Below are 16,021 nucleotides of genomic sequence, written 5' to 3' on the forward strand. Positions count from 1 at the left end.
AAATAATGATGACGATAATGAATCCTGACCGTTTTCGCTTACGTTGACCGCTTTGACTTCGCTATTATTAATTAATTGTCTATATAGTAGAAGTTTGCCGTGTAATTCCAGCATAGAACTGGCTACCCCATCCATTCTCGTCAGTGTCGAAATAGCGACTAAGGGAGAGCGAGGGATGGGCAGCAAAACCCGATTTAAAACATCTCCAAACCCTAACTGCTGTTGCCAACTCGCCTGCCAAGCACGACAACTAAGGCTTATGTTCAGCAGTGGACAGCTAAGGGTCTTATGACGATTATGATAGCATGGATGGGTAATATAATATATAGAAATATCTAATGAAATATATAATTTCAAAATTATTCCTATATATAGTTATAATTATATTATATTACTAGACTTTTAATATATTAAAATTTTTAATATTTTAAATTATACTCTGAACTATTTACATTATTTTTATTATACACACACCGCACAGACAATCACCAAAAATATTGCTCTTTTTATTTTATATTTATTTCAATTATTATTTTCACGTACCCTCAAATGGGTTAAAGCTGAAAATCAGTGTTTTGTTCCTTGAACAATGTTACACGCTGAGCTTCCACCTTTTTGTATTGCTGCAGATCACACATAATAACACAATTTTATAAATCTTATGTTGTTTTATGTATTATCTATTCTTATGTACGTGTTGTGTGTGATTAGTAATAAACAAATAAACGATATATCTATCTATCTATCTATCTATATTTGAAAATAGATATTGGATCGGTATTCACATTATCCATGCCCACTATATAAGAAGCCATTAGATTTGTGAATTTACTGGGTACAGAGGAATAACACCCGAGTCCTCAGGAATGGCAACGCATAGGGGGTATTATGGGCGAAACAGTATACTCTGTTATGTCCATGGTACTGCTCATGTCTATAGGCGACGGTTGCCACTTTCCATCAGGTGGACCGTTAGCTTGTTTACCATTCTAAGTTGTAAAAAAAAGATTATCCGTTGTTGGTGTTGATGTGTTCGAATGTGGCTTCCATAGCCAATCTTTTTAGTAAAGATTCTTACACAGTCCTTGCAATTATAATATGGCCTGCCATCACCTAGGTCTAGTTACTATTAATTCCATTTTATGAAATATCAAAAACGGAACACACATAGATTCAAACACCATAAATATCCAATATAAAGATGTATAAACTCAGTAAACGTTTTAAAGCGAATTACAATTTTTTTACCGTCGATTTGGAATTGGTATTTAAAATTTCGATCGATAAATTATTGCAAGTGAAAGAGAACTGTGACCGATTTATTCTATGTTGTTATCATATTGATTTTGTGATAATTTCAACTGAAAGTTTTAAATTTAAAAGTTTTACAATAGATTATATGTATGAAACATCGTATCATTTGTATGTACATATACATATATTCACCACTGAAATTGATTCTTTTTTTGCGAATTAAATAGACTTGTAATAATGTCCAATTTCCGTATTAAGAATTTTAAAATAAATACGATTTAGCAGAATTTTCTTATTATTTCGTAAATACTAATAAAGTAATATTTCTTTGTAAGCATGATTAATATCTTCTTAGACATTTCATGGTTGAAGTAAATTTATTTTGTGGAATTCATCTGATAAATGTACCAACCATTTACGTAAAAATGTGATTTGTTCTTGTTTCAGATTTTGCGTTTGTCTTACAATCTTACAATATTATACTATTATTTTTATTAGCTAAATAAGATATTATTTATGTATTCAGACAAATTATCAAATTGGCTTGATTTTTAAGCAATAGTTTTTTTTAGGTATAAATATAAATTTTACATACAACTTCCATTCTACTTACTATACAAGTAATTTTGATATAACATAATAAAATGGAAATATTATTGATATTTAACAGCTAATATTGAATTTTCTTTGTTACAGAAAGTATCGACAAATCTGGAGAAGATCCTATAGTTTCCGCTTTAAGACCATACGGAGCACCAGACGATGACGATGATGGGTCATCCAAAAATAACGATGCATTTCAAAAATTCTTTGGAAATTTTACTACTAATGTAAAAAATGATCACCAAATTGATGATGTCACAACAGACGATGTATCACTCTTAGACCATCTAATCAATTTGGGGCATAGTTATGAAAACAACGAAACAAAAATATCCGTTGACGATATACTGAATACAGATCAAATAAGAGATCTATCAAATGATACAGCAGAACCAGAAAATGTTACTGTAACGAAACCAAATGTACACGAAGATGTTGTTACAAAATTTCTTAGGTTGATAGAAACGCAACATTTGCTAGGCGAAAATTGTACAGCCGGTACACATTTGAATCTTGGCGAAGGTGTTGTAGATAGATATGCTCAAGAAAGATTTAGAATAGAAGCTGATATAGCAGTGAATCGTGCAAATATGTTGACAAGACTATGGAAGTACGCTGGGGCTTCAGTAATGCACAATGAATATTTGTTACATGCGAGTGTGTTGTCTATGGTAGAATTTGATGATGATATATTTGCCGCCGGCAATTGTTATGACCAATTTCAGTATAAAGATTATCAGTTATTTTGTCCCTTCGCGTATCGGTTACCAGAGGGACCAATATTAGCAAAGGATCTGGCGGTTGAATATAAATATTTGAGTAACACTTCAGAATGGTTTTACATAGCCCGGAAGAACGCCGAGCGCGTGATTCAAATTCATAATCAATTTAAAAGACGTAAGTACTTAGTATTTATTTAAATTATTAATAGTTTTTATTTACAGTGAAAATTTTATATTTTTTTTTTACAACTTAGAATGGCAAATAAGCTGACGGCCCACCTGATGGAAAGTGGTAACCGTCGCCTATAGACATTAGCAGTACCATGGACATAACAGAGTATACTGTTTCGCCCATGATACCCCACATGCGTTGCCATTCCTGAGGATTTAGGTGTTGTTCCTCTGTACCCTGTAAATAAAATAAGTTGCCACTCATTTTTATTCCCAGTATTTTATAAAAGGCGACTAATAAAATAATTTTAAATAAATTGGTGTGAAAAAAGGAAAACTCAAAATAAAAATTATATCTAATCTTTACACACTGACTTAGTAGGTTATATCCTAATTTAGCACATAGGATACTTTACGTACCGATTCACGAGAGCAAAACCGCGGGATACAACTAGTAGCTTTATATAGGTTTATACTCAAATAAATTAAAAAGTTAGTTCATTTGATTTCACCAATCATCAGATCATATTGAATAAATTAAAAAGTTAGTTCATTTGATTTCACCAATCATCAGATCATATTGAATAGATATTTTCATTTTTGATAAACTTTCAGAAGGAAAAACTTAATTTAATCATCAATTAGTTTCTACTTTTTCGCATGAAAGTTACGTGTAAATCAGTACTGATTGACGGACGCACCCATATTGATTTCATATTATTTTTTGAGAAACAAAGTTTTTTTTGGTACAAAATATTGTTCGTTATGCAACAAAATTTAATAGTAGATACAATTCTGTGTTCTAAATTCAAATATTTTAATGTGTCTAAGAAATATCACCTTTTACCAGTGAATTGATTCATCATTATCAAATCAGTCACTGTTCACTGCTGAATTTAGGCCTATCTATAACGCCCTCTATTGGACGGTTTTGTCAGTACTTGTCTCGTTTGCAGGTAGGTTGGCAACCGCAGTTAACCTTTAATGATGTTTTAAGATTGACGCTGCTGCCCATCTTTCGGCCGTTAAGTTCCCTTAGTCGCCTCTTACGACACCCACGGACAAGGAAATGACAGCATCATCCATTTTAGCATAATGATTAATGAAATTACTAATCAGTATTCATTTTGTCAAGACAGAAGATACTGCATTTTGCAAAGTAAAAAACTTGTAGATATTAAAGTTTCAGTACCGGTCCTACTAAGTTCTTTTAGTTTAGTAAAGTTAGCTCGTGACAGAAAAGTTAAGAAGTTACCGTCTATACTGGTAATGGGCACGTGATGCGCGGGAATGAGGAGCATATTTTAAAGAAGGTATTAAGAATGAATGTGAATGACTATAAGGGCAAAGGAAGACCTAAAAAGACATGGATGGACTGTGTGAAAGATGATATGGCCAGAATGGGAGTGAATGCAGAAATAACTGGGAATAGAGAAGAATGGAAGAGGAAAACATATTACGCCGACCCCAAATAATAATTGGAATAAGGGTAGAAAGATGATGATGATGAAGATTAGCTCATTACATTCTTACTAATATTGTAAATGTGAAAGTGAGTTTATTTGTTTGTTACTGTTTGGTGCCTTAACAACTTAACCAATCATTATGCACTAGTTTATTTAATATTAAATGTTATATACATGATCTGTATGGGATTAATAAGGAAGATGCTCCCGACACGAAGACTACGTAACTGGTAAAAGCTAGTTTGTAAGCCATTTTGTGTAGCACGCGATTTGCAGTTTAATACATAGTTGCAATACAGTATAATCGCCGTATAGGTCCCGGCTTAGAATAAGCCACTTCTTTCTTTCCCGTAAGTGTCGTAAGAGGCGACTAAGAGAACTTATGATGGAGGGATGGACAACAGCTTCTTTTTAAAACACCACCAATAACCAAACTGTGATTGCCAATTCCCCTGTCAAACGTGGTGTTTACTTGCAAAACTTCCTTTATGGGGAAGGATACGTTCAGCAGTGGACAGTTAATAGCATAGTTGCAATATGCATAATTAATAGCAACAATAAGGACATAGTTGCAATACGCGTGCCTCTTAGGCATTATACTACGAAGTGTTCCAGCTTTTGTGTTTAAATTAACTACTTAACGATCTAGACGTATGCTAATGGTTTGCCATTACTGGCAGTTGTTTGTAAGTCGTTAGTTAAATCGTAAAGTTAATAAGTTTGGGTATAGAAGTTGTGTACTTACACTAACTGTATCCCGTAGTTCTGCTCTTGAAATTAAAATAAATCAATTTAGTACATAGACTGTGTATGTAGCAAATCTTATTCAAATCTGTATCAGCCATTTCAGTTTGATTGAACCGCAAACATCAAAATATCTTTACAAATTTTTACGGTTTATCAGTAGTAGTAATAGTATATAAAAGCCAACACATATCTATTTATTTTAAATGAAATAAGCTATTTTTTTGCCAAATTCACTTCCAAATATGTTGAGCAAAATCTATTTTAACTCTTAGCTCTTTTGTCGATTTTTAAAAGTAGGAAGTTTTCGATTTCATTTTAATTGTGCATGTAAATGATTTTAGTAACCTTAAGTCTATTTTGAAATTGTTTGCGCATTATAGTTTATATGTAGGTTTTATATTATTATTATCAGGAAACACATTTTATTTGGATTGAGATGGTTCCTTTATGTAGCAAAATCTCGCTTCTTCCGGGATAAAACCAACTTTGTTGACTTACGAACTCGCGTTCTGAATTCAAATATTCAAAATCTATTTAATAAACATCTCGTCGTTTATCATTGGTATATTTTGTTTTTTAAAGTTATTAGAAATGTTCTTATTAAAAAGAGTGACACAGTCAATATGTTTGTTAGAGTTTACTAGTCAAAGAATTTGCCGGAATCCGTGCTATATATTATATTTTTTATAATATCCTTTTTTTTTATTACCTGACATTATATTTCTCACCAGCATCACGAATTAAATATTTGCCCATATTACTGTGATAATAGTTTCTATTGTACTTAATAGAGTAAAGTCTAAAGCAGATTTTGCTCCACGCTTTTTACATTGCTCTAATAGTATAATAATAAATACAAAGTAAAACAAGCCACATACTTGCATGCGCACAAACCATAATCTGTCTTTATTAGTGCTGCAAACGAAACCTTCCAATCATAGCATTTCTACTAAGACAGCTGTGCAATTACTCTCTGGGCTTAGGGTAACTACCCTATATTTCTGTATTCGAGCTAGTGGCACATAAATAAGCGTTATAGCCCATAAATTAAGGCCCATTACACCGTATCCATGATCGCCTTCCAATTATCTACTAGGTACCACTTTCCTTTAGTTATCTCGTTATTTCTTAGTGATGCTTTTATTTCTTCTCATGTGAATTGTTCTTAAATTATTTTTGTAATGAATACACGCTAATTCATATTAACGAATACATTTTGTTCCACTAAACGTCTACTTTAATCGTAATTTAACTTAACTTTATTAATAACATCATTATTATTAATTTAAAAAATAAAATATAGTACACCATTAGTATTGCCAGTATTCATTTCCTAAAATGCTTTGTAAGATGATTTTAAATACATTTGAATTTAGAACGGCAAATCGTGCTTACTGTGTCAAAAAATTATGAGATTAATAAACGAGAAATGCCTTTCAATCACAAAGAGAATTATCAAAATTGGTTTAGAATTGACGTAAATGTCGCGCAACATATAAATATTCAGGAGAATTGAGAAATTTCTATTTTCGGACGTCGCATAAAAATATCCATTTGAAATATATAATTCGTTTGTGACATTATTTTTATGAATGACTTGTACGGAAGCAGTTGTGTTTGCATGGCTGTGTTTCGGTTTGAAGGGTGGGATATCGCGTGAATTTACAGGTACAGAGAAATAACATTTGAGTCCTCATGAATGGCAACGCATGGGGGTATCATGGGCGAAACAGTATACTATGTTATGTCCATGGTACTGATCATGTCTATAGGCGACGGTTACCACTTTCCATCAGTGGACCGTCACTTATTTGCCATTCTAAGTTGTATAAAAAAAATTAGGTAGCTAGCTAATGCTGTGTAAGGCTGTATATTTACGTAGGTATATAAACTTTAGAATACATTTTGAAACATACGACTAAAATGAAGTACAATTTACTGGATCTAATAATACATTTATTAACCAAGAGAAAATGAATGGAAAATAATGATAATAAAAATCTAAAACCTCACTCAAAGGCGGAAGCAGTCTTACAACAAGATCAACATTGTAAAAATACTCAGTTGAAGTGGTTTTTTTATTGATGGGTAAAAATGGTATGGTAACCCCGCCTGCGCTAACGGGATACGCTGGCGGAGCACCAGTGAAGGGTGCTAGATGAGAATGGAAACAGGCCAGTTAGCCCATCATGATGAATTCATCAGGAATTAACCATGACAGTTTCCAAGGAGAACCGCGAGAAGGTCGACCTGGTTGGGTATATTGCTAGCAATGGATTCTTAGCCTCCATTACTAACAATCCCTTTCCCCCCAAAAGTAGTATATTATGTACATACTTAAATATTTTTTTAATGGATGATGTCGGAATGGTGATCCTGCCTGCGCTGACGATAAACGATGGCGGGGCATCAGTGAGGGATGATAGGTGAGAATGAAAAGACAGGTCGATTATCCCATCGTTATTAATACACCTGGAATTCAGCACGATGGTTTCTAAGGGGTACCACGTGTTTGTCGATATACTAGGGTATATTACTAGCAATAGGACTGGTAGTTCCCATTACTAACAATTTCTTCCCCCCTATTTGTACGTATTCAATCTTTAAAATTTTTTTTTATACAATTTAGAATGGCAAACAGGCTGACGGCTCACCTGATGGAAAGTGGTAATCGTCGCCTATAGACATGAGCAGTACCATGGACATAACAGAGAATACTGTTTCGCCCATGATACCACCCATGCGTTGCCATTCCTGAGGACTCAGGTGTTATTCCTCTATACCCAGTAAATTCACGCCATATCTCACCCTTCAAACTGAAACATAGCCATGTAAACACAACTGCTTCACGGTAGAAACACGAATGGGACAGAGGTACCCACAAATCTGGTAAATACAATACTCATGAGAGTAAGTAGTTCAAACAGTTGGTGCTAACCTAAAATTAGCTCGGTAAATATTAGTTTACCTATGTGTTACTTTATTAAATGTATTAGATAAATAAATAAAAAGATATACCTTTATTGTTTCTCCAAAAGATTACAGTATAAAACTTATCATAGACACAACAATTACAACAAATTATCACAGGGAGAATAAAATGGGCGGCCTAGTCGCTAAAAGTGATTTCTTCCAGGCAACCTTTGAATAGAGAGAAGTAATATCGTCATAGTCGTAGAATACTGACGGATCTTTATATGTAATATTCGTCAGATCCGTCAGTATTCTACGACTATGACGATATAATGGTTTGATCGAAGGCATGATGTTATTGAAATGAAATTCTGTCATAGTACGAAATGAATCTATTTATTTAAAACTTTAGTTACCCTAAATATTTGCTTCAAGTATCCAAACGTCTCAATATTATAGTACTTCTAGTCGTCTTTAAAAAATATTACGTAGATATTTTGCTAACATATTATTAAACAAATGTTGGCTTAATATTGTAACTTTCATCATGCATACAAATTCCTTGTCTCACAACTCAAAGAAAGGTAAATCTGACTTGTGGAACTTGAATCATCCTGTATCCCCAAACTTTGCCCTGCCGACCCGCAGTCCCGCAGTGAAACAATCCTTCAAATAACTGCGACCCGTTAGGTTAGCCATTGCAAGCATACGAGTATATAGTAACTTATTGAAATTGGGTTTCAATTCTCGAAATCCTGTGATTTTGGAGAACAGTATTAAACTATATGACAAAAAAATAAAAACATCTCTAAAAGCCTAACTGCGCTTGCCAACCCACCTGCCAAGCGTGGCAACTACTGGCAAAACTCCTCTTATGGGGAAGACTTATGTTCAGCAGTGGACAGTTACCGGCTGAAATGATTATAAAAATAATAATAAAATCAAAAAAGTACCTACAACTTTACCGGTTGTTGAAGAAATTATAAAAATGTAAATTAGTAAAGAATAATAACTTAGTAAAGTCGAATACGAAAATCTAATAGGCACCACATAACACTCTTTATAAATTTATAGAATTTACGCAACCAATTTGTATGTCAGAACATTTTATCGTTTAATGTCGATAACAATCGGTTTACAAGCTCATTAAACGAGCGATAAGGCACGAAATATCCCAATATCGTTCTTTTTCAGCTCATTTCATTAATTTTCTGCAACATTGACATGATACGGTGAATAGGTTGCCTAATAAAACATCTTTTTTTCTCGAGTCTCAGAGAATTAACTACGTTTTTTATGCTTTACATTGAAATGTTCATTTGATTTTCATCTGTAATTAGGTATATATTTTTACAATTGGGATTTTCGTTTCTTTGCCTGACTAAATACATGATAATTCTTTTTCTATTTCTAAGTTTTTGTCTATATCAAAACTCATTAATGTTCCAGTAATGGGCATAGCTGTCTCCGCTAATAATAAATATACGGGGTTATATTTCACATTTTCTATCTTTGTACAAATATATCGTGATTATAGGAGCAAATGTTCTTCTAATATTCGCCTCTTACAATGTCCAGAGAATCATTCAATATCATAACGTTCGGCTAATAAAAACAAAATTAAATCGCCCGAAGAGTTTCTATAGTTAATAAGCTATATGTAAAGCATAGGCATTTTTCAAATTCTAAATTAATATAGTCCCCTTATGGCTCTATACCTTATACCTTCACGGTCTTAGTCTTCTAAGTTTCTTATAAATTATTACATTTATTTATTAATTTTATATTAATATACATATTATATTAATTTATTTATTTCATCAACTGGGAAGTTTTACAGTCTCCCAATACGTTCACGCAGGAAAGCACCAGTACAATAACATTCTGTGGTCATCTGACGAAACTCCAACAAGTTGGAGGCAAATATTTCCAATTCCTATTTCTAATTTCCTCTGTTTTTCCCTAATATTTTTCAAAACTTTTACATTAGGTGTTCATATGTTTATTACTCAATCATGTTCAAATATCTCAATAAATCTAAATCAGACATGGTACACAATTTTTATATTTTTCAGGATAATGTATGTGTAAAAAGTGACAGAGGATACCTAGTGTACATACATATGTATAAATTATGTACTATACTACTACTTATACTATTTATATCATATTTTTATACATAATAAAACCCATTAAAATACATTTTAACCAATATATAGCTCTAAATAAATAGTTGCTGCTGGCAATTAAATACTACTTAATTTATTTATAGACATACAAAAAGAAAATATATATATTAAGGTTACAGATTTAGTATAATAGATTGCGTGAAATGTTTTTACTAAACCGCTAAGCCGTTACATTGTAGAACTACGTTTTCGATCTAAATCAATACTTATTTCCAGAATTAGAAAATCTAATAGCCAATTTACTTCTTCATTATAATGTCTATTAATATAACATGAAAAGAACGTTCAATACGATATAAAAAAGTTTTCACTTCATCGAATGCTTTGTACAATTATAAAACTACTAGCTGTTTTTAGTGACTGCCTGCGTTCACTAGTACATAAAGCATCCTGTGTATTAAATTAGTACATAATCTATCCTTGTACCAATTTTGTCAATCCTTGTCTTCTTTTTTGTTAAACAAGTATTTAAAATGCATTTTATGTAGATCAAAATCTTAAATTAAGCAATTTTTTTTGATCTGCAAAACATTATTCTATGGATTAATATCTTGTAAACCAGTTATTTTTAGCTTTAGGTGTACTATTTCAATTTATAACAATTTTACCTGATAAATATAGCAACATTGAGTTTTCTATATAAGTTATTTTAAAAATAGCCTCTTTTCATTTTATTATCTAAATGTAAAAGACGGATATTTAAAAAACAAAGTTGAGATTTTTATAATAAAATACAAATTTTTGCGTAGATTTTTTTCTAAATTTTTGTAGACGCGAAATTATTTTTATAACTGTGATATGTTGATTTACTGGATAAAAAACAGTAGTCTGTACCCTACTCTATCCCAAATACATGCAAACTATCGTGATGACTCATTAAACTATTAAGCCACGGACAAAAAAATCATATTTCACATTTGTAATATTAATATCTCATTTACGGGGGGAAAGGGATTGTTTTTTTTTATGGATGATAATGGAATGGTAACCCCACCCGCGCTATCGGTATATACCGGCGGGGCACCAGTGAAGGATGATAGGTGAGGATGAAGTAGGTCAGTTAGCCCATCGTGACGAATTCAATAAGAATTGTTCACGATGGTTTCCAGGGGGAACCACGTGGAGGTCGACCTAATAAGGCATATTGCTAGCAATGGGGCTATCAAACTCCATTGCTAACAATCCCTTTCCCCTCAAGAAAGGGATTGTTAGTAATGGAGACTGAAAATCCCATTGCTAGCAAAATACCCAGCAAGGCCGACCTCCTCGTGGTCTTTGGAAACTATTATGGTTAATTCCTGATTAAGTCATCATGATGGGCTAACTGGCCTGTTTTCATTCTCATCAATTACCCTTCACAGCTTGCTCTATCAGCGTATCTCGTTAGCGCGAGTTACCATTCCATTTTCAAAAAAAATATATTTCATTTACAGGATTTGTTTTTTTAATAAATGTATCTTTTTTTCACAGATTATCACACGTACACCTTCAATGATACGGCGCATACAGAGAGGGAATCAGATGAAATCCTATCAGTCACATACGAGGACGGCAAGTGGTCGAAACCCTACTACGACTGCGGCGGAGGCAATATTTGGATGTTGACATACACCGTCCCTTTCTTCGGCTATAGCAACGGAACCTATTTTTTCAAGTACGTCTATTAATATTCACTTATTATCAACTTATAAAAGAAAGAAAGAAATAATTTATTCATAGAATAATGCGACTCACACAGTAGCATTATTCATTATTTGTAAACTCGTTTGCTTGGGCACCTCTGACACATTCGTGTTTCTACCGTGAAGCAGTTGTGTTTGCATGACTGTATTTCGGTTTAAAGGGTGAGATACGGCAGTGAATTTACAGAGTATAGAGGAATTACACCTGTATCCTCAGGAAAGGCAACGCATGGGGGGTATCATGTGCGAAACAGTATACTCTGTCATGTCCACGGTACTGCTCATGTCCATAGGCGACGGTTACCACTTTCCATCAGGTGGGCCGTCATCTTGTTTGCCAATCTAAGTTGCATAACCACAGGATTTTATACGAATACTTGAAATCTTATTTTACTAAAAATCTTGCTAGCTTACGTTTCATAATGAACAAGGTAATATGGCAGTGATATTATTAACTACTGTGGTTTAAAAGTTCATATTTCAAGACTCTGCAATATGCGAGTAATATTTATAGTATTGTAAGCGTTATATTAGTAAAACTACTCGATAATCTGTCTCGGAATATTCATATCACAGTCAGCAGTTCATTTTAACGAAGCTGTACTTATCCATGAGTTGCACTAAGCACACAATGAGTCAGATCGTAACTTAATTGCCACTTTGAAGAAATTTTAAAATACCTGTATGTAAGATTTAATTAACAATATACGATTTCAATATAATTATTTATTCTTTATTGTACTGTTAAGTACAATATAATTGAGCAATACTCTGTATTTTTTTTAATGGGTGATAATGGTATGGTAACCTCGTCTGCGCTATTGGTATACACTGGCGGAGCACCAGTGAGGGATGACAGATGAAGATGAAAGTAGGTCAGTTAGCCCATCCTGACGAATTAAACTAGAATTAGTCACGATGGTTTGTAGAGGGAACCACGTGGAGGTCGACCTGACAGGGTATATTTTTAGTAATAGGGCTATTTGACCCCATTACTAACAATCCCTTTCCCTCCTAATACTTTGTATTTAACTGTGCATATGTGCAACGACTATATTGTTTTTTTTAATGGGTGATAATGGAATGGTTACCCCGCCTGCGATATCGGGATACGCTGGCGAGGCACCAGTGAGGGATGATAGGTGAGAATGAAAATGCAGGCCAGCTAGCCCAGTGTGACGAATTCCGTTAGAATTAACCACGATAATTTCCAGGGGAAACCGCGTGAAGGTCGACTTGTTAAGGTGTATAGCTAGCAATGGGTCAATTAGATCCCATTACTAACAATCCCTTTCCCCCCGACTATGTTGGATTAGTTTAGTAATTATTGTAAATTAAATAAAAAAATGACAATTAAAAAATGCTTAAATCTATGTTTACTTAAATAAATATCTTTCTTTCTTTCCTTCTTTAAATTGAAATTGAAATTAATTAATTACTTAACGGTCAAATTTGTACCTATTTTATAATAAGTTTTTGTAACAAACAATATATTGGATGTTTAATAATGGAACTGAAAAATAGCTCTACAGATATAGCCTTTTACAACTAATAGCTTGAAAAGTGCTTTTAGTAAGAGCACTGGCCTCGGCATATTGTTGAAGGCGTGGGTTTAAATCCAGCCGCTTCGAGATTTATCAATACGATTTATTGAAATATAAAATTCATATTTTAATAATATTTCTATTATTATTATCATTACATCAGTCGTTAACTGTCCATAGCTGGACAAAGGCTTCTCTCATAAGGGGGTGGGGTAATGCTAATAGTTGCCATGCTTAACAGGCGAGTTGGCAACCGCATTTAGACTTTGGTGATGTTTTAAGAAGGACAATGATGTCTATTTTTAATAATTTTTGACAATTTATGAATTTAATGGCCCCTCGACCATTAAACTATCGAAAATATTTCTATATCAATTAACAATTATGTAGTAAATTGCCAAATATTTAACGACAAAAAAAAAACTATAGTTAATAGCTTGAAATGATTAAACAAAAAGGTTGTTTAAGAAAAAAAAAAACTTTACATCCATTTATATAATACACTGTGTTCAAAATAGAGCCTTACTCCCCTTATAATAAAACACAGGTCGTTTACAATACTGGAGTCCATCAATATTTTATTCCCTCCACCTTAGTTTAACAAAAAGTACCGACTGAACGGAGGCGTGTACTCGGACGCTTGTTCCTGTGAAATAAATGCGATTGAGTGTTTTGTGTGAAACTCTGTGTGTAAATATTTGTATGTGTGTGCATATACGATTTGACAAAGAACTGTCGATCATCTACAGCAGAGAGAAGTCACGTAGCCAATGCCAGGTTAGTTCTCCACGACTGACAGATTTTTTTCCTTTTAAAACGCTTCCACTGCGATGTTTTACCTTACATATTTTTTTAACATAGATTATATATTTTTTTTTTAATACAACTTAGAATGGCAAACATGCTGACGGCCCACCTGATGAATAGAATAGAATAGAATAGAATAAAATTTTATTGCTAACTGTGGATGGAAAGTGGTAACCGTCGCCTATAGACATGAGCGGTACCATGGACATAACAGAGTATACTGTTTCGCCCATGATACCCCCCATGCGTTGCCATTCCTGAGGACTCGGATTTTATTCCTCTGTACCCAGTAAATTCAGGCCATATCCCACCCTTCAAACCAAAACACAGCCATGCAAACACAACTGCTTCACGGTTGAAACACGAATGGGACAGAGGCACCCAAGCAATCGACTCGAAAATGTCAGATAGCATTACCTCTGTTCTATATTTAGTCGTTAGCAAATATGTTTATATTTCTAACCGTTTTCAACTTGCGAACTTGTCAAAAGTTTACCGTGATAAATTACAAAATTCACCCCTAAACGCGACTAGGTCAAAGACGTTTGGAAGACTACTAATATAATTGTATTTTAACTCTCTAGAATCTATACCTTATCGAAGGGATTAATTATTGAGATAAGAAAAATGAATTTTACAATTATATGGGCGCCTCTATCCTACTTAAGTTTTTGCCGTGAAACAATATGATTGTGTTTCGGTTTGAAGGGAATCTGGCAGTAACATTGCACAACACGGAGACGTAACGTACCAGAGGGAGACTTTGTACAAAAGTCGATTGCTTGCGTACCTCTGTCCCATTCGTGTTTCTATCGTGAAGCAGTTGTGTTTACATGGCTGTGTTTCGGTTTGAAGGGTGGGATATGGCGTGAATTTACTGGGTACAGAGGAATAACACCTGAGTCCTCAGGAATGGCAACGCATGGGGGGTATCATGGGCGAAACAGTATACTCTGTTATGTCCATGGTACTGCTCATGTCTATAGGCGACGGTTACCACTTTCCATCTGGTGGGCCGTCAGCTTGTTTGCCATTCTAAGTTGTATAAATAAAAAAAACGTAGCATCATTATCATGTTAGCCATTAAACTATCCACTTCTGAATATAGACGTCCCCCATAAGGAGGAGGGAGTTACCAATTGCTGCCACGCTTGGCAGGTGGATTGGTAACCGCAGCCAAGCTTTAGAGATGTTTAAAAGGGACGCTGCTGCCCATCCCTCGCCGTATCTTAGTCGACTTTTATGACACTTACGGGAAAGGAAGGGGTGGCCTATTCTATTTCGGGACCACATGGCCATATATATATATATACACAATTATATGGGTGTATACACTGTTAATTATAATATTATACTGTGTCAATTTATTTTTCGGCAGTCACGTATTGCTGTTTATATTAATAGCTGTGATTGACACTTGGTGGAACTTTGATCTCTTAACGATAGAATCACAAAAATATTTTTTATTTTCAAACAGTACAAGTGTTTTTCTATTAATATCAATATATTATTACGTAAGTTATTAGTTTCAAATTGAGAGGTTAAAGTACGTATCGACTTTCAAACTGTTTTATCGGTCAATGAACGTTGCCTCAAGGATTTCCTGTCAATCACTAACAAATACTATACATTTACAAATTATATATTTTCTTTTGATGGGTGAAAATGGAATGGTAACCCCACCTGCGCTAACGGGATACGCTGGCGGGGCACCAGTGAAGGATGATAGGTGAGGATGAAGCAGGTCAGTTAGCCCATCGTGACGAATTTCACAAGAATTGTTCACGATGGTTTCCAGGGGAAACCACGTGGAGGTCGACCTAATAGAGCATATTGCTAGCAATAGGACTGTCAAATTCCATTGCCTTTCCCCCCTAAATTATATTTATTGTGAAGTTACCAGACGGAGACTTTGTACAAAAG

At 33.9% G+C, this 16,021-nt stretch overlaps 1 protein-coding gene across 1 annotated transcript in view; it reads left to right on the top strand.

Annotated features, from left to right (window-relative positions):
- LOC113516454 (probable G-protein coupled receptor 158) overlaps window positions 1–16,021 on the top strand; it is a 197,688-nt gene that overhangs the window by 91,838 nt on the left and 89,829 nt on the right. Inside the window, exons 2-3 of the mRNA XM_031913302.2 lie at window positions 1,951–2,754; window positions 11,536–11,719. Of these exons, the coding sequence (XP_031769162.1) occupies window positions 1,951–2,754; window positions 11,536–11,719 (988 nt within the window). The remainder of the gene's footprint in view (window positions 1–1,950; window positions 2,755–11,535; window positions 11,720–16,021) is intronic.

The sequence above is a fragment of the Galleria mellonella genome, unplaced genomic scaffold, assembly GCF_026898425.1.
Source record: "Galleria mellonella isolate WM207_F2 unplaced genomic scaffold, CSIRO_AGI_GalMel_v1 utg200, whole genome shotgun sequence".
NCBI lineage: Eukaryota > Metazoa > Arthropoda > Insecta > Lepidoptera > Pyralidae > Galleria > Galleria mellonella.